Source organism: Chroicocephalus ridibundus, chromosome 1, assembly GCF_963924245.1.
Source record: "Chroicocephalus ridibundus chromosome 1, bChrRid1.1, whole genome shotgun sequence".
Taxonomy (NCBI): domain Eukaryota; kingdom Metazoa; phylum Chordata; class Aves; order Charadriiformes; family Laridae; genus Chroicocephalus; species Chroicocephalus ridibundus.
This window is the reverse complement of record NC_086284.1, coordinates 127134815-127153609: the sequence shown is the minus strand read 5'-3', so window position 1 is coordinate 127153609 and position 18795 is coordinate 127134815. Positions and strand designations below refer to the sequence as shown.

Below are 18795 nucleotides of genomic sequence, written 5' to 3'. Positions count from 1 at the left end.
GCATGACCTTGCTCCACGTGGCTTCCACTAAGGACACCTCATGGCAGCTATACATACCCACAAGGATCATGGGGTCCAATTTGCCGTCTGCTGCCATTTCAAAGCACTTCTTATACAAACGGATTTACCAGACATACTGAATATATTTAAGTGGTTAATAAAAGACTTCCTAGCACTGTAAGGCGTTTTGTTCTGAAGAGGGACTGAAAACAGAACTGCACTTTCTTTTACACGTACAGACTTATTTTCAGAGGCTTTTCAGTCAAGGCTGAGGCCTTGAAAATGACACCCTTGGCAAGATGGGTGCTTTTGGAAGATCCTGGTTTTAAGATACTAAGAAAAGATTATTCCTGAAGTGTTCACTTGCACCTGTTTGATCTGTCTAGATACTACTGCACTTTTCCCTAGGACTAAGCATCCTATGGGCTGGTTTGCGCAGGAGCGCCTTAGGATTAGAGGTAAAATACTAGAGAATTACAGGTTTGATCTCTGCTAAGATGTGGAAACATCTTTCTATTGCATTCCCCACCCCACTTCCTACATGTATGCTGAAAACAGACCTCACCTCATGTCTAATCTTAGAAGAAATTCCATAATGAAAAAAACCACTAGCAATACCTCAGGGTGGTTCACAAAAGACCTGCCCTTTCTTGAGGTTTAAACACTTAGTGTAAGTAACTTTGACAACTGCATACACACATTTGGCAACGTTAAAGACATGACATGACAAGACCTATGTTTGATGTAGGCACTTAATAGCTTTAGCGTAAATGCTTTTGTAACAACTACTGCTATTGATGGCAGTCCTTTTTTTTCCAAATCTGTGCCTTGTAACAAGCCAACTTCAGGTGCTCTTATCTGCTGTGGGACACGGTTCTGCCAGCTGTTACAGTGCTCCTAAAGAGTATGGGACATCAGCATTGTGCTTCAGCTGCCAGGGTAAAACAGATGCAGATAATGGACAATGTGTCTCATTGCTGGCAATTCCTCTGAGCGCAGCTGCAGAACTTCACGCTGGATTTAAAACAGAAGGTAGATGCAGCACTGATGGATGATAAAGTGCAGAAGGAGAGAGTTCCCCTAGGTGTCAGTCATTTATTCCTCTCTGTTTCAAGCCAACAGTGATCAAAAAGCAGATCCCATTAAAGATGTCTCCATTCCTTCGTCCACCTGGAACAGGGAGAACCCGAGGTATGCAATCGAGGTGTCCTGTCACGCTGCACCTATTGAATGCATGATACAGAGTTAGAAAAGTAAAATATACGAGAAGTCCTAAATGCACCCTCACAGACAACATGTCTCTTTCCACTCTAGATGGCCTTAGAGCAGGCAGGTTGCACAGGTGCTAGTTTTTGGCCCCTACCATGTAAGCTGAGAGAAGTAAACCTCTGTATCATTTGATTCACCTTAGCAAGTACAGTTTGCTTAATGCTAGGGCTATAGTTTTTCTTTTCTAAACTAAATACCTTTTTTTAAATGATCCTACTAGCCTTATATCTCTAGTATCCTAAATATAGCAGAGGTTAGGCATGCAGTGGTAGCTTTTTGAACATTTAGCTGGAGGGAATGAAAATGCTGTATTAAAACTTAGCTTCTCTTTGGAAGTTCTCTTTGCTTTTTTCTTCTGAGAACCATCATGTAGGTTTTATAAAACAGTTTTGTAATAACCTGAATTCATTCATAGTGCAAACCTCCTGAACTGATGAATTTATTAAACAAAAAGCTTAGCCTTACAAATATTAATTTATCCAAAAATTCATACAAGTTTATCCAAAAATAAATTCTAGTACCTCGGGTTATTTACGACAAAAATCCACACCTCTAGTTTTGCTACCTTTTCTTCTGGATGAGCCGAGCAGACCAGGAGCAAGTCTTTTCAGCTGGCCTCTACAGTAGGCAGGTTTCCAGTAACATGGGCTACAAAACACCGTAGCAAGTGAACCCCCGAAAACTCCAGAGAACTGTGGAAACAAAGGTGTGGGTGTTCAGTGCCAGATGCTGCTGTGTCTTGGAGTAATGCAAGCCACTGGCTGTATTAAATTACATCTCCCGCAGTGCAGTACAACCTTGGTAAATTAAGCACTTCAGCTATGTAATCAAACAATTACAGCTTGTTATTGTTAACACAATTGAAAACGGGACTCCGCTCACTTGCGGAGGAGGGGGAAAGAGGAGGAGAGGGACATCTCCCCATCATCAGCCCACCCTCCATCCTTGGGGCACAGAGAAGTGCCACCTCTGGAGCGGACAGACCCATTTCAGGTAGTTTGCCCCACTGCAAACCACCACCTGAAAGGGAACGGCAGCAATGGAGAGGAGCTTTACCTGACAAGGAATAGCTGAGGAAAGCATCCCTGAGTTTTCTCCTTTACAAACTCCTGGATCTCCAATACGTTCTTTAACAACACTCCCCTGGAAGCTCGGTCAATTTTTGTTAACACCATCTGCATAGATCCAGAAAAGGAGGATTAAAAGAGGAAAACAAGATTATTTTGCTGCTAGCCTGGAACATCTGTAAGAGTCCTAGACCATCTTGCAAGGCAGGCTGAAAGCTCTGGGTCATATCCAAGGGAAAAAATGGTATAATACAGTTCACCAAAACACTTCTATAGCCTGCATAAGCAGTGGACCTTTTCAAGCTCCTCAAGCCGAGTAGTGGAAAAAAAAGCGTCCATTTAATAAATCTAGCAAAAATCCCTTAAATTCCACTTGCCCACCTCAACATATTTTAGGCCTATTTTATTAACGGGGCGGGGGGGGGGGGAGCTACTAGTTAGGTAGGTTAACTTGCATAAGCTCCAGTAGAGGGTATGAACCTTTCTAAATTATCTGTAGCTTACAACCAACATGAGAACAAAGCATTACCTACCACATAAGGAAGCCCAAAATCTTCCAGCATCTCTACTGCAATATGATCTGTTTTCTGGAGTCCTACTACACCATCAACTAATAGAAACGTCCTCTTCAAGCTGCCAGAAATACAAGGAACAGTAATCACCACCATTATTTCATGCCTGCTCCGCTACTTCCAAATTCATAAGCAAGAACAGGCAACATGGGACCTGGGGATAGGAAGAGCCAAGAAACGCCACAAATGGGAGCTGAGGGTCAGCATGGAGCAGCACCTCAATCTTTTCTGCTGTTTTGATCTGTCTAAGCGCGAATGAGTGACGCCACAGAGGTTCCCAGGGAAATGATGTCAGAATTAATCAATACTACCACCGGAAGCAGCTACCCCTCCTGCATTTTTTCACCTAATTACGTGACCGTGGATACCTGTCGGGCTTTCATTGCTCTGTGGAGGTAGAGTTAAGTCCCTTACTTGTGCCGTTCCTGCAGATAGGCCTCCACCATCTCCACAAAGTCCTGCGGGGCACGGTAGCCGTATCCTGGCATATCCACCAGAGTAAAGTACTTCCCCACTTTGAAGAAATTCATCTTCTTGGTGTGGCCCTGGGGAGGGGATTTAGGTAAGATGAAGGAAGGGTGCGTGTGGTTTTAAAAAAGCTGCTTTAAGCAGTGGACTAAGACATGACCCGCAAAACATCTCTGTACCATCCCCTGCCACCCTCCCCTGAGGAAGGCTGCAAAAACGCTACGGTTGCTTTAAGCTGCCGAGTCTCCTACCCTTGCAGTGATCCCACGTGACCATCCTTAAAACAGACTAAAAATACCTCCACGGGTCTCTGTGCTTGGTTCTCCCCAAAGGGCTTTACGGCACACCTGCTTGTCTCCTACGACTCTTCCGTCTGGCGTGTACGCCAGGCCTGGATGAAGAGCCAAGCTAGGTTCTTTCCACCTTTCCCTTTGCCGGAGAGAGGTCTGCACCAGCCCTGAGCTAGCAGCAACCACGGCTGGCGCGTTCTCCTGCTGCTTCAAGTTCCCCAAGAGCTTGTTTCCTCCTGCCCTTCTCAGCCCTACCTGGGCTGCCGCCAGCTTCTGAAGTTTAAAAATGTCCGCTTACCGGCGTTTTTGACACTCTGACCTCCACCTCTGGAGACAGGGAAAACAAGGCCCGGATTAGAGATGACTTCCCCACGTTGCTTCTGCCGATGAAGCACACCTGCAGCAGGAGAGGCAGAAAGACAGCATTTAGCATTTCTACACCCGCCCCGTCTCCCCTCACCCAACGCGCCCGGGCGGAGCGGGGGCTGGGGTGTCCCCTCCTGCTGCCGCTCATTCGTCACCCTCGGGTGCCTGGGGACAGCGACGTCCTTGCGCTGCCCCGGTCACCCCAAACGGCTGACCTCGGGGAGGGCGGGCGGCGGAGCATGGTCCATACGGACGGCGGAGCTGACGTAATCGATGGCGTGATGACGGCCGGCCCTGAAAAACCCTTCGGCGCGTTGCAGGGCGTCCAGGCCGGGTCGGAAGAGGCCGAACCGCGTCGCGTCGACGCCGGGAGCCAAGTAACGCGCCAGCTTCTGCAGCGGGAACACCACGCCGACGCGGCGGTTTCGCTCCAGCCGCAGCACCTGGGACAGGGCGGAGAGCGGCGGCGGCGACCGCGGCGGCAGCAGCATCATCCTCACGGAAGGCGGGGCGGGCGCGGGGCGGGGGGCGGGGGCCGGCGGAGAGGGGCGGGGCGGAGCGTACGCTCCGCCCCGCCCCTCTCCGCCGGCCCCCGCCCCCCGCCCCGCGCCCCCGGGGTTTGCGTGTTTGTCACGGAAAGTGCGATGTGCGTAGCTCGGGGGGGGGGGGGACCGCGATGGCTGGCTGCCGCTTGCAGGCTCGGCGGAGCGCTCCCAAATCAATCTACGAATGACCCGTGTTTGGTGCCAGATCGGTTTGAAACCTACCTCTTCCCTGACCCCTCCCCCCCCCCGCGGTGGTGCACATAACCGTAGGTAAATGGCATTGAAAAAAACCCAGAGGTATACACCTTTGAAGAATTACTTCAGGAATACTGCTGTTATTATTATTCTTTATTTTTTTTTTTTTTTTAGCGGTAATGCAGCAACCTGATTTAATTGAAATCGGTGGTGAATCTAGTAACAGAAAAACCACGCTGGCCGGAGATGATGCCCGTAACCACGCCGGTAGGCAGATTTCCATATTTCTACGCCAAACCGTGGCACGCGAAACAGAGCAAGGGCTCTTAGGTGTTTTTGCCTCGGCGTCCCACGCAGCTCACCGCTGCTGGCAGCAGACCTGTCTGCTTGAAATTACCCTCCAGTAGGGTTTTTCTTGAAATTTAGTCTGCTTGAAATTACCCACCCTGACCGGGCACGTGTCCTCTGGCACAGTACTCCCAGAACAGCCGGCCAGAGGCAGGAGGGAAGGCAGCGGAGAAACCCACCGGCTCGTTTAACAGGACATCTGCAGGCGTGATGATGTGAACGGAGGTGCTCAGTTCACAAGCTAGTGCCCTAGCCACTAATTAAGTCTCCCTTTTTAATGTGACAGTACCTATACAGGTGACAGGAACAAATTAAAAATGACACAGGACCTTCTGAATACATCTTATTTTAGCAAAGGGCTGGATAAACAAGAGCATCCAGTAGACCCACACCTAAAACTTGAAGATCAGAAGTGTGCATTTCAGTGGAAGGTGGCGGTGGTTTTTCTCCCAGACCAAACTGCAGTCTAGGTTCTCTGTGGGTAGACGGTACGGAGACTGGAAATGGCAGGTTACTGTGGTCAGAGCTGGTAAAATATCAACATTGAAGCCTGCTTTGTATCTCACCTGAAAGACTCTACTTCCATATATTACTGCCAAACATTAGGCGTTCAGACTAAAATTGCCTATGGCTCACGTCTGTGGCAGCATATGTCTCTTTTCAGTTGTGGGTTATATAGTTCAGATGTTACGGAATGACTACAAAAATAATTTAGTCAAAATTACAAACTCTGACAATCATTCCTTTGGAGTGGGAAGGAGGGATCTATGACCATCAACACTGACCTAAGTCCCAAAGAATTGTCAAGAGCACGGAGCTGGAAGGAATTACTGACACCAATTGTCTTGTCTAGTCTGATCTTGTCTATCCCAGCATCGTGTGACAGGTCAAACCATCATTCATTTCAGATACCTCTTGGAGAAGGGTAGCTGTGAGACTAGCTGGAGATGGAGTTCTGGGAGAGGAGGGAGGGCTCCTTGTGCATTTGGGGCGGTCGGGTCGGGTCCAGTGTGCCAAAGCCAACTGGGCTTTGAGCTTCATTTCCAAGAAGAGGAACTGAGACCAAATGTTGTCACCATGAAACATGCCAGAAAGGACGGAGTGCATGCACCAACCTTTCTGCTTTTTTGTAACGTAAAGAGCACACTGACTGCGTCCGAATCTGTGCTTTCTGCTAAGATACAGCCTATGTTCTTTCCCCTTGGAAGGTAGTTTAGAAACTAGAGTTAGTAGGATAGCCAGTTTTAAAGGCTAAATTACTTGTATAAAATACTAAGAAGCTCTGCATTTTCCTCTATGCAAACTATTCTGTTTAGGGGGGGAAAAAAAGTGTCTCTTTCCTCAAGAAGGAATTCAAAGCCATAAACATCTAAAGGGCTGGGCATTCTAAGACACGCAAACAAAAAAAAATTAAAAAATTATTAAAATACTCAGTAGTGGGAAAGTTTTTTAAAATTTCTCGAGTAATGTAATGGAAGAGAGAGGCGTTATTGTTCATGTGGTAGCCAACACTACTAGTCCTAGATGAAGAGTAATTTCCACCGGCTTCACAGAACTGAAATCCTCTTTTTGATATTAATTTCAAATTTAATAAATCTCTTCTATCTCTACCTCATCTGACCTCTGCTGCAGTGTTTGGTTTTGCCCTTGAGGCTTTGAGGAGAGGCAAAGAGCGGAAATCAGAATTAATTACGCCATCCATTTTCTCAGAGTTGCCCTTGGTCATTAGCACAGGAAACAGAGCTGTGAATATGCAGAAGAGGATGAAATTCTGCGTCTTAAGGGTGCTAAATCAGTTAGAAACCCTTTGAATCTGGGCTGAAAAAATAAAAATAGTGCCAATAACACCGGCTGGTGAGGACACTGACAAATGGAAAAGCTCCCCATGATTGGTGCAGGTGGGATGGAGAACCACATAACCATTACATCAAGAACTGATTTGAGATAAACTTTTGTTTCCTTAACGCTGGTTGCTACTATGGCCATGACCAGGACCATGGTAGCAGCAGGTAAATCTTGAAATAAAGGAATTGTTAAGGAAGAAAGACAGTATCATGTGCTTCCTCCCCAGTCTTGCTGTGCCTCGTGTCATACAGTGATTTTATTGCAGAGACATTCAGAATATCAGACAAAGCTATGTGAGAACCCTTCTGTACTCCACATCCTTAACCAGGTTTGTCAGCAGGGCTCCTGCCTTCATACAATGCATATCTGTGGTAAAACAGTGCAGTGGCATGAAAGAAAAAGACTTAAATAATGTAATTCCTGCTACAAATTTCTAAGCAAAGTACCAGCTTATGCAAGAACCTAGTGTTGCGTGGCTGAGATCCCACAACATACCTTTGTTGTGTTTGTAATAATAATCTGGAAATGTAATCTTATTATCTCAACGTTTTGAGATTGCCCTTTTTAGCATACTGAAGCTTTTTTGTGCGTGGCATCCGAAGGCTGTGGTGCGACACGATTCAGGGGTACTGGTGGCTCATGTGGGACACAGTTCTGAGTTTTAGGTTGTAAAAGCTGGTGGGGATGGTCTCGTTCTGTCCTTTGCAGATCTACAACACGTTTTCTCAGACTACAATATTCTTTAATGCTCTATCCTAAAAGCATTTCTGATGTAAGCGAAGTGTTTATTTGATAATTTATAAATCCAGTAATGATGCCTAAAGAACAAAGTTAAAAGCTTATCAAGAAGTTTTGGTTGGGACACGGTTGAGGCATCAAGGAATGTACCTAACCTTGAATAGGATGTGAAATGAAGAAATGTCTTATGTGTTCTTTTGCAGTTGCTGACTTAGACATAAGATAGCAAAAAATATAACCACTGGACCAAATTTGAGCCAAGAAGTGTATCCTAAACTAACCTGGGGTAATTATAATGCTAAAATACACACCCCTTTGTCAATAATGAGCATGCTCATCAAGTAACCTCCCCAAATGTTTTAAACATGAGTTAGATGCATATGTATAGTTAGGAGTGGTGAATGAATCATTATTGAGCAATCAGCTGCATTTTATCATTCCAAATATTGTGCCGTTTGAAACATGAGGTGTGCTGGCCGTTGTTAAATGCCTGGCACCCAATTCTGCAGAATTGAAATAAAAACTAGTATTTCGACTCAGTGTGTTGATTGGCTCTCGCACACCGGGTGAAGAACCCCCATTTAGGAACAACAGTAACAGCTTCAGCAAATGCCCTCCTCTTCACTCCCCAAAGGAAATGCCCTCATTCAGGAATTGCAAATGCTCCACCTAAAAGTGAACCCAAACTTATCACATCAGTACTAGAAAGCAATAATGAACATCCCTGAAAGTAAAATGTTTTGTTTTGAACGTGACACAGTCGATCATCCAAAAAACCAGCACTTACCTTTTCAAGGTAACCTTTTCAAGGTAAGTGCTGTTGCTTGCTTTGACCAGGAGATGGAGAGGAAAGCGCAGCTGGAGCCTGGGCCCCGACAAAAGCCCTCTCAGAGGGAGTGCGCAGCAGCAGCAGCAGCAGCAGCATGAAGCCAGCGTTTGCAAAACGGTGTTCTCCCCGCAGGCTGAGCTACTAATAACTTTTGAGCAACTACGTGTCAGCATGCTCTGCAACACCCAGGAAGGTAGCTAAAACCAGATTTGGTACATCAGTAACTGGGGGGAAGAGGGTGAGGGTGAGGTTAAGTCCATCTGCTATGGGTATCGTGTACATATAGAGCCCCTTACCAGGGCTCTTGCAGAATGGCTAAAAAAAGTAAGATAGCAAGAGAGAAACGACACAAAGGAAACAGGATATCGTGCAGTTGATCGTGGTACTCTACAACTTCAAGTAAAACAGGGTCTCAAAAAACACAAGCTAAGGAGGAAACAATCTAATACTGAAGGACACTTAAAACCAGTTCCAGGCTGTGCCAGAGCTGGATGGAGAATAACCAGATCCAGCAGCTCGGTAGTTTGGATCACCTCTCTGGGGCACAATATTACCATGCTGTCTGTCTCCAGCTCTAGTGTCAGACTGAGAGTTTGGGCTTCCAAAAAATAAAGAACCCCCCTCAACTCTCCCCCTGCCAAATCGCCCACATACAACCTTTCCACTCTTCACAGTCACGCAGTAAGTTGCTGTGCTATGTCTAGACTGTAATCCAAAGACTCAAAAACCAAAAGGCTAACTAAAGAAATATGAACATGGTGTTCATACATCATCTTCACTATCAGAGAGCAAGCAGAATCTTTAACAAAAAAACCCTAAAAAACCCAAACACAAAAATATTAGGCCTCACCCCAAAGATAACTGGACTAAGTTGCATCACATGCTGTAGGAAATTCTCCCTTTCCATTTACCATGAGTTTTCCTGTCTTAGTTTCTAAAATGACCCTAGATCCTTTCAGGTGCCAGGGTGCATTGCTCCCAATTAAACCCCAAGTGATTAGGACTCTGAAAGCGTCTGATTTTCATGACTTGGACCATTTTTCTTGCTGCCTCTGCCATTTAGTGCTAAGCTACATCACTCACAGATTCTATGGCTGAAATTATGGTATGTCTTGCACTGCAGGGATCTAAATGTGATCTTTGCGTCTTGGACCTGCCTCTAAACATGAGAAATGGTTGTTGCACTTAACCGCCAAACCACAGCACTGAACGCAGAAGCTGCATTGGCCAAGGCGCAGGTAGCTGTCTGAAATTGTTTGACAAAGTGACTTTTGGAAAGCATAACTGCAGCAACAACAGCCAGCAGAGACGAAGATTTCATTACATTGCTGCTGTTGACTTTTCTGAATACAAGGACTGTGAACAGAGGTTGCCAAACCTTCTTTTTGAACTTACACAGCTCTTCCTTTGAGTCACTAATGGGCGCTATGCCTCTTCTCAGTTAAATGGCACCCACTAGTTGCCTGCCTGCCAGTGATCCCCTCCATTCGTGGATGCCGTGCATCTATTTGACCACAGAACTGAAGACCTTCCAGGAACATTTCAGCACAGCCATGGAAATACATGAATCTGCCATGACAATAGTTGTGAGGGGAGAGTTCTTTTCTTAGAACCGGCAAATGGTCACCAACTCATTTCAGCTTGGTAGCTTCAAAGTTTGGGGAGGCTAACATTTTTCTGTTAAAATGAAATTCAGTGCATTCATTTCCAAGTAGGTTCATCTTATATTTAGGGAAGTGTCTTTGCTGGTATTTAATCACATGGGAAGACGGAGAGTGGTAGCTTGGGAATATGTTTTTAAGGACCTTGTAAAGATTAAGAGACTCTTCTGGCTCTAAAGAGAATCTCGCAGCTCACCACTGGAACGTCCTTCGGTGTTCACTTGTGTTATGTATGGGGGGAATATAATACCAGAATAGTTTGAAAAACAAACAAAACAGTGGTGCAAAAAAAAAAAAAAGCATCCTTGGCCTAACTGTCTATAGACATACTTTTATCAGCAAAACAGTTAAATGTAATATAAATGAGCAATGTACCTACCTACCTTCCCTCCCTGCAGGGAAGAAGTGATTCCCAGTGCCCTTTAGAGGAAAAGGTCTTAGGCTGTTAGGTATGTGGGGAAGAATAGGGTAGGGAGGAAAAGGAATTTGTTTTAAGAGAATTTTTGGAATATGTTGAGCATCCTTTAAGTGGTAAGTTGAGAATATCCTTCCCGCAGTTCCCAATGATAAAATTCTCACTGCGAGATCAGAACCAGACATGAAAAATCACACTACTTAGACTTCATGCAAGTTCTGCTATAGAGTTTTTCTTCCCACAGTAACGCTATACCGAAGGCCAATGGTCAGAAAGCAGATAACAATACCATTTCCTCTGTGTTCACCAATTCTCGGCACAGGAAGCTCTGTGCTAGGAAGAAGAAGAACCATCTCTTTGTAGCTGCACTGTGGGGTACCCAGGAGCACAGGAGGAGCGGTAACTCTGGCTGCTGGGGATCACTGGCAGGGGATGATGGGGAGCTCACAGCACAGCGGATGGTGCAAGAAACACACATCGCCCACAAATGCAAGAGCTACTTTGAAAGGTGTCAGGAAGGCCACGTACACCATTGTTCTGTTCACCATCACTGCGGTCACAGGAGCTACAGGTACTTGTGATGGTACTTTGGTACCAACTCTGTTAAGGGCAGAGGAGGAAAAGGCAATCTATCAGAGTGATGTTTACTCCGTTCTTCTCTGAGAACAAAAAAATCTAGAGGAAGGGATCTTTACAAATTGCTGAAGGAAATTTTTTATGCAAACCCGATAACCTGCAGATCAAAACTTTTCTAGCTGCAACTAGATCTTTTCAGTTGCCAACCAAGAAGATGTTGAACTTAGGCTTTTCAATGATGTGATGAAAACTGGTAATGATTTTCTTGGAGTATGATATTTTTCGTGATAATTAACAGGCTTATTAAAAAAACTGTTTGATGGGAGGTTTTCTGGTCAGTCTGAGTACCCTATCAGGCTTTACCTTTAGGTATCAATAACTTGTCCTGAAAAATGAAGGATACTGGGATTTTATGACACTACATTCAGATGAAAGTTGTAATAATACTTAATGGGAAGGTTGTTTCCCCTTTACAAACTTACTTAAATACTTAGAAAAGCTAATTCCAAAAATGTGGAATCTGAAAATGCAGCTATAACCCTTCTCCTCCCTACACTACATTGATTATGCAAAATGTTGTTTGTCTTTCTTGTTTGTTTTTGTTAGGACAGGTGAGGCAGGTCACAAGGCAGTGATCTTGAGTCTGTCAGGAATCTCTGCATCTAACAGCAAACAGGAATGTGTTTTCTTTCCAGTTAAATGTCGTAATTCTCTACTATATATTCTGTCATCACTATATCAGGGAAACTGGTTCGTATAAGCTTTGGAGCAGCAGGGCAGAAATTGCCACCTGTGCTTGACCTGATTAGGAGGGCTGCTTCTATCAAGCACAAAAGTAGGGTGAATGTCTTCAAACTTTCATTTTTCTGATGTAGTGGGCTGTGATACTGAGGTAAAAGCAACCTGAGAGATCTTCCCAAATAGATGGGCTCTGCAGCTCATTCCAACTCTGCTCCCTAGTCATGTTCTTAATCCACTGTCCTAGGGAGAGGACCTTACAGAAGGAGGGAGTGAAAACAAGGACAAATGTATGAGAAGGCAACCATGAATTTGGTGATCTATTCCCACCTAAGAAGAGAGACGCAGCTCAGGCTGGTCCAGACAGGGCCTTACACTAGTGTGTAACAGTGCAGGTATTTCTCTGTGAAGCACAGACCAGAACTCCAAGGCTGTGAGTGACTTCCCTGGGATCCTTCTCAAATATCCCTCTCCTTCTTTCTCTCCTTCAGGGCACAAGAGAGTGTCAGTGACAGTAGGTAACAGCTCTGTGCTCATCTGCTCTCCCAAACCAAATATGACTATGGCAACATGGAAAATAAACCCCAAGGCTGGAGGCCCCTGCAGCCTGGGATACAGGGCTGACCAGAACAAGACAGACAGAACAAACTGCAGTGAGAGCATCAACTGGAAATTCAGACCAGATCAGGATCCTACCCTTGAGATACAGCAAGTGGGAAGAGCCCATGAGGGAAGTTACACCTGCGAAGTAGTAGTAGCAGAAGGGATTTTCCACACGTCATACTACCTGACTGTGCTGGGTAAGGGACTCCTTCCTTATTTTACAGTTCTCCAAAGGACCGTGGCTGGGCCCGGACATACAAAGGGACATGCACGGGGATGCACCAGGGGAAGCGTGCAGTAAGAAGTGGAGGTTTCTTCCTGGGATAAACTTCATGCATTTCATTGATAGCAGCTCCATCTCTCCCTTCTCCTTATTTCCCAAAACTTCTCTTCCTTGTCCCGCCCCCTTCTCCACTGCCTAGTTAGAAATGGCAGGTGTGAAGCAATATCCAATATACCAACAGAGAATTCTGCATATGCATACAGTCATCCTGTGGAATCAATTGTAAATACACTAATTTAAGAGAACTAAAGCATGTGAGACTGACACTTCCAAGTGCTGAGATATTGTACTGAACAGGGGATGTTCTTTTCCAGACAGTAAGAATGGACCCATTTCCTCTTATGCTGCCATTCAAATACATTTTAAAAAATGTGTACAATGGCTGCTTAGGTCAAAAGTCTAATTCAGTCCTGCATTTGGGATAATTGCCTACCGCAATGTCCAGGGAAACCTCCTCCATGGCTGTGGTAAGCCACCTGAATGGGGGAGAGTTGTCCAAAAGGAAAAAAGAGGCACGATCTCTGTCTCTTGTGACTTGGGCCCATGTCACTGTAACGGGATTGCACCTCCTACCTTATTCTCCTCTTTTCACTCTGTTCATTTTGGGTAGAAAACAAGAACATCCTACCCCAGCTGCAGCAAACTCACTCCATGTATCTCCTCCTCCTGATGCTTTGCAGTCCCCCCGAGGCTGACCCTCTACTGTGATGATCAAGGGAACCCCGTGTGCGAGGCAGCGGCAGGGAAACCGGCTGCTCAGATCTCGTGGGTCCTAGAGAACAACTCCACCCCCAAGGAAGAAGGCCATGACGACGGGACAGTGACTGTTCTCAGCAAGTTCACAGCATACAGCACCAATGGGACAACCTGCATTGTGTCCCATCTGGCTGGGAACTGGAGCAAGTCCATAGCCTGTCATCCCACAAGTAAGCTTCCCCCTGTGCATTCAGCGTTCAAAACCCTATTTAGCCCTCTGCTCATGGACTAAGACAAACACCAGTGGCACTGGCAGGATTGCAGCAGGAACCATGCAGCTGAGCTGGTTTCCAGTGAGAAATTTGTCAGGAGGGGGAAAGATAAACAAAAGTGCTGTCAGTCCCCTGTAAAAGTCCTGTAGAGTGCTGTAACTTCCTCTGTGAAATTCTAGGAAAGGAGAAGTGGTCTTGCCTTCCACCCAATAGAGCTGGATGGAAAGGCAGGATTATTCAGAAGTTTGTGACACACAAAGATGTCTATGGTATCATCACCTAGATCTACGTATTGTGATCCAGTGGTACCAGTATGTCTTGCTAATTGTTCGGTTATACGTAGGTTGTGACAGGAAGACTGAAAGCTACCTAACAGCTCCAAAGTATGGCTGGTAGGTGAAGGCTTTAGGTGGTGAAGTTGAAGACCTTGCTGGGAAATTGTGTGCAACCATGTGTACTTCACTGAAGTACTTGGTTGGAAGAGAATCAGAGGTGAAATTTGCTGGGATGCACGCGCAAGGATGCAGCTGGAGCATGGGAACGGGTAGGGAGGAGGATCTAATTAGTGCCTGTAGAGCAAAAGACAAGGGTCCTCCATCAAGGGCATGGAGGGACATTGTGTATTGCCAGCTCTGTGCCTGGTGCTGTGCTCCAGCTACCTTAGGTCATCCTCTGAAGTAGAGCACAAAGAGAGCAGTATCTAGAAGATGCCATCCTGATGGAGGCACAGGGTAAAAAAAAAGTCTGTGAGATGTACCTAAAGCAGCAACTGTTTCTCTTTAGAGAGTAGTACACGGTTTCTTCACTGTGTCATCAGCCTTGCTAGTCTCCTGAGCCTCCTGTTTCTGCTTGCTGTTCTTCATCTCTACACCTTCTGGGACAGCAGGTACGTATGGGACATGATGCACACAAACCCATTTGGCCAGTCCTGGGGAGGTTTAGAAGGGCTTCTGGTACTAACTCATGTCATGTGCGGTCACCTCAGTCTGTCAGAAACATGCCAGTTCAGCCCATGTCAATAGAGGTTTGTCCAAGGTCTACATCACCACAGCTGGGGCAGAGGGGGAGGCAGTCCATACATGAGCACTAGGGACCTTCTCCCTGCTGCCATACCTGTTTCAGAAGCAAAAATACAAAGGGAATGGTTAGGTTTTCCCACCCAACTGAGGGATCTGAACAAAGATTGCCAGGCTATGAAGACTAAAGAGGTGGCAAAGTATCGTTCAGAGCTTGGAGACAGAGTTTCAGTCCAGTCTGTCCTGCTGAAAGGAAGCCAGAGAAGGCAGGGCCAGTGTAGAAATGCAGGCAGTATCGCACGAGAGCAGAACAGGCCTGCTGCTGTAACTGCTCAGGAGTTCTGGCAGCAGTCTGGCAGCTTGGCCGCATACTCTATCTGAGCTAGCGGGTCTGTCACAAGGTGCAGTTGCTGCCCAGCATCACAGTACAAACACGGCAGGGGCAGAACTAGTTACTGTGCTCCAGTCACTTCAGCTCCACGCTTTGCCAGGGCTCTTGGCACCTCTCCATTTGGTGCTGGCTGGAGCATGGCCAGTCATGCTCATGTGACAGTACAGATGTAAAGCCTTATGTTCTTTTGTTCCTCTATCAAATGAAGGGAGGAGTCCTGTTCTTACATTCCTAGAGCCCAAAACCACATTCCCAAAACAGCCTCGTCCTCACACTTACAGTATTGGTGTCTTGTTTCCTAGGACAATGAGAAAACAGTACAAGCCAAGGCCTCTTCCATCTGCAGAGCTGTCTGGGCCTCGTTCAAACTCAGCACCTGAGCAGTGATGAAAGAAACTCTCAGTACGCCTCAGTCAGCAATGCGACTTGTGGCAGGGACTTGCCAGTCTGACCTGGACATCTCACCAAAGCGTTCCGGAGAAAGAAGCAAACATCTGCAACGCAGCTGCTGTAACTGTGCAGAACTAGGGCATGCAGGGCAGATCCTACCTGACCCTTGTCAGCTCTGTCTCCCATCGTCTCTCTGGTGCAACTTTAGATGCTGTTGTCACTCATGCAAGTATCAATCTTTTTTTATGCAACCAAATCTAACATATTTAGCAATAGGAAATTAAGTCATGTTGTATAAGATGAGGTCACACCATTTCAAATACATTGTGTTCTAGTATTTAAGTGTCATGTCTTACAGGATAAAAGAAATCCAAAGACATTTCCTTGCACACTGATAAGCAGCAGCCTTCCCAGTATGATCATGCAGGATTGAAGCTAACTTTGAGCAACTCTCATTTTCACCATAAGCATTTTAAAGTGTTTCACCAACAGCTACAAAAATGGGAGAGAGAGAATAACTGAGCTTAAGCAGTTATTGCTACTTGGAGCGCAGAAGTTACTGCACTCCTGAGATCTAAGCCTCACACCCATTTACCTCTGTGCACAATCCAGAGACCTGCAGCCCACACAACACAGCTCTCTCACATTAATTTCTTTAAACATATCTTACTGGTCCTATCACAAGGGAGCCCTTGAGTTTATTCTTTCACTTGACGACGCACTGCCACTACTAAGCCTCTAAACATAGCTGTGTCTCTTCAGCATTTCTTAACTTCTATTCTGAATAGATGTGAGCTGAATACCACTATGCACCCAAAATTTCAAAGGAAGCGCGGGTATTTCAGACCTGTCTCACCCTCCATGCTCAGCAGAAATACACGTCTCATCGTTGTTCCTGTACAGAAAACTCTATTCCAAACTGTCATACATCTGGAGATCTTTTCCACTTGCTACAGTCATTCAGTTTGCTACATCTCCACAATGCCATGTCAATGATATTCCTGTGAGATGTCAGCTTACTTAAGGGCAGAAGTGGGAAGGCACTGCAGGAGCACCTTTGCCAGGCATGCTGCCCTGTGATTCTGTGTTTCACATGCCCAGGTTGCAGAGCTGTTAGGCATTTCTACCCTCTTCACAACCTTTCCAATCCCAGACTGAATCTTTTTTATTCTTCTTTTTCTTCCCCCCTCCTCCCCCCCCTTAGCTATTCGTGCATTTATTTAATTTCTTTGAGTATCAGTGACACAGAATAGTTATCTAGCTTTATACAGAAAAGGAAATGCTGTGTCACGCACTCTCTCCCTTCTGCAGCTTTTCTACCACTACCTTGCTGCCCCTCACCCTTTCCCGGTGCAGCTAATAAACCCTCTAAGTCACTGCCTGGGGCAGTTTGTGCAGAATGACACCTGCAGGATGCAGACATTTATTCTGCTGGCACAGAAACTGCTCCTTTCACGTTATGTCTGTCTGTTGTCACATAAGGCTGTTTGGTCACAACAGAGTCTGAACTCTGCAGAGCTGGCAGACAGTGCAGATGAACTCAGAGACAAGATCTAGAAGAATAAACAATTTGGAGGCTAACAGAATTACTGCCAATTCGTTGTGGCAACCTAACTGCTTTATCAAACGGCCAGCAAGCAGAAAACCACACTGACTTTAGTTGATATTTGCAGCTATCCTGATAACTGAGTTTCCACAGTGCACATCAACTGACTGCACGCAAGCCGTACTTGCAGCAGCTAAGCAAGCGTTCAGCACCTACACATACAAACCTATAGGCAAACGCACAGCTTCTCCACCAGTGGTCTCATTTTATGTTAAAACCATCTGCAAGGCGGCAACTCTGCTTGGCTCTACTAAGTATATTACAGACAAAGGGAGTACACAGAGAAGACCCATCTTCCTTTCCTCTCTTCACGAACTGCAGGCCAAGTCAAATTTTCAGAGATACCAACAGACATGCCCCAGGTTAGCAACAGCCCACTGGCGTCAGCAGTACACGGGACATGTTCTTGTTGAGCTCTACTTACTACATTTCTTTTCCTTTTCTCCAGACCGGTCAGCTCTCCAGACAGAAAGAAAAATGTCTCACATCCTTTGTTGTAGTTTATATTCAAAAGGCTCAGAGTCTCTCTAACCTCCATCAGGGATAAAAGAGATCAAACTTGCATAACGGAGTCAACAGGGTTGGGTAACCAGCCCTGCCCCTACTCCTTGGTCTATTTACTCTCAAAGCCATCAGAAATCCTTCTTGCAGGAGTGAGGATAAAGCAACCTAAGCTTTCTGTGGTCATATTTCAGCCCAGTCTCCTGGGCAACTACTGGAGCAACTTTTCTTCCTTTCTCTCACAGGGCACCCCTTCTTCTTACTGGTGTGTTCATCACAAGATAATGACAGATTTGATTGGAATGTGCTACATTGAATTTATAGCTGTTTAGGCATTAATTGGCAGGCTTCTGTGCTTGTCATGGAGCTTGCTTGCCTTACTGTATATTAGAGTCTAGTGCTCATTAGTGGTTCAGTTTTGCTTTTGCTGCTTGCTGTACTGCTTATCGTCTTAGACTACTGTGCCTGTGAGCATGCTGGAGCACACACACTCCTGAAGGGACTGTGGCTGTGGGTAAGGGCACGCTGGAACAGGTACATCTCTGAAGGGATTGTGGTCCATGGATAAGGCCGTGCTTGAGCAGGTGCACCTTTAAGCAAATGTGGCTGTGGATAAGTCTGTGCTGCAGCAGTTATACCCCTGAAGAGACGGTGGCTCATAGATAAGGCTCCACTTGAGGCAGGTGCACTCCTGAGGGACTGCAGTCCCAGGATATCCGGAGCAGGGTAAAGGGAAGGAGTTCATTACAGTGTTAACCTCTGTGGTCTGGTCCCAAGAGACCAGGGGTATGGATTGTAATAGATACACCTTTAAATTGTTCTAGCGCATGATTTGAGTTGCATGTTATAAGAAGTACTATAGCAGGAGCCACCCGAACCAATGGAGGACAAGCCACACAAGAAGCAGAGCAAGTGCAGCAGTGACCCAACCTGAACTGGCTTTGGTGCCCAGTAACTCCATGCAACACATCACCTCTCCTGTCCTGAGCAACCACCATAACAGATGCAGGCTGAAGTCATAGACTGAATGAACTCATTGAACATTTTATGGACATTTATGGGCATTTTACAGGGGGGTGGTCAAAAAACTAAGGGAATGATATCTGTGTGTATAT

General features: G+C 45.8%; 2 protein-coding genes across 4 annotated transcripts; one reads left to right on the top strand and one right to left on the bottom strand.

Annotated features, from left to right (window-relative positions):
• Positions 1 to 624: 624 nt before the first annotated feature.
• GTPBP8 (GTP binding protein 8 (putative)) lies at positions 625 to 4549 on the bottom strand. 3 transcript variants are annotated; one of them, XR_010073145.1, is made up of 7 exons: positions 4248 to 4549; positions 3965 to 4063; positions 3323 to 3453; positions 2870 to 2969; positions 2326 to 2444; positions 1791 to 1961; positions 625 to 1223 (listed from the first exon to the last, which is right to left on the bottom strand). XR_010073145.1 is itself a non-coding variant. In XM_063351023.1 (7 exons), the coding sequence occupies exons 1-6, from the start codon at positions 4524 to 4526 to the stop codon at positions 1877 to 1879; spliced, it is 813 nt and encodes a 270-aa protein (XP_063207093.1). In that variant the 5' UTR covers positions 4527 to 4549; the 3' UTR covers positions 625 to 1223; positions 1835 to 1876. The 3 variants fall into 3 exon arrangements, 1 of the variants encoding a protein (XP_063207093.1); XR_010073147.1 differs by having other exon boundaries at positions 1820 to 1961; XM_063351023.1 differs by having other exon boundaries at positions 1835 to 1961.
• A 210-nt stretch (positions 4550 to 4759) lies between these two features.
• Positions 4760 to 15585, top strand: LOC134508961 (cell surface glycoprotein CD200 receptor 1-B-like). Its single transcript, XM_063321263.1, has 6 exons — positions 4760 to 4847; positions 4947 to 5039; positions 12414 to 12722; positions 13489 to 13734; positions 14560 to 14662; positions 15486 to 15585. The coding sequence occupies exons 2-6, from the start codon at positions 4952 to 4954 to the stop codon at positions 15568 to 15570; spliced, it is 831 nt and encodes a 276-aa protein (XP_063177333.1). The 5' UTR covers positions 4760 to 4847; positions 4947 to 4951; the 3' UTR covers positions 15571 to 15585.
• Positions 15586 to 18795: the final 3210 nt, after the last annotated feature.

Bases quoted from the DNA above. Each gene is read 5' to 3' on its own strand.
- GTPBP8 (XM_063351023.1), bottom strand. From the start codon at position 4,526: ATGATGCTGCTGCCGCCGCGGTCGCCGCCGCCGCTCTCCGCCCTGTCC. The intron at 3,454-3,964 runs GTAAGCGGACAT...TCCCCTCCCCAG, and splicing joins TCAGAGTGTCAAAAACGCCG to GGCCACACCAAGAAGATGAA. The intron at 2,445-2,869 runs GTAGGTAATGCT...GGATCTATGCAG, and splicing joins ATTTTGGGCTTCCTTATGTG to ATGGTGTTAACAAAAATTGA.
- LOC134508961 (XM_063321263.1), top strand. From the start codon at position 4,952: ATGCAGCAACCTGATTTAATTGAAATCGGTGGTGAATCTAGTAACAGA. The intron at 12,723-13,488 runs GTAAGGGACTCC...GATGCTTTGCAG, and splicing joins ATACTACCTGACTGTGCTGG to TCCCCCCGAGGCTGACCCTC. The intron at 14,663-15,485 runs GTACGTATGGGA...CTTGTTTCCTAG, and splicing joins TACACCTTCTGGGACAGCAG to GACAATGAGAAAACAGTACA.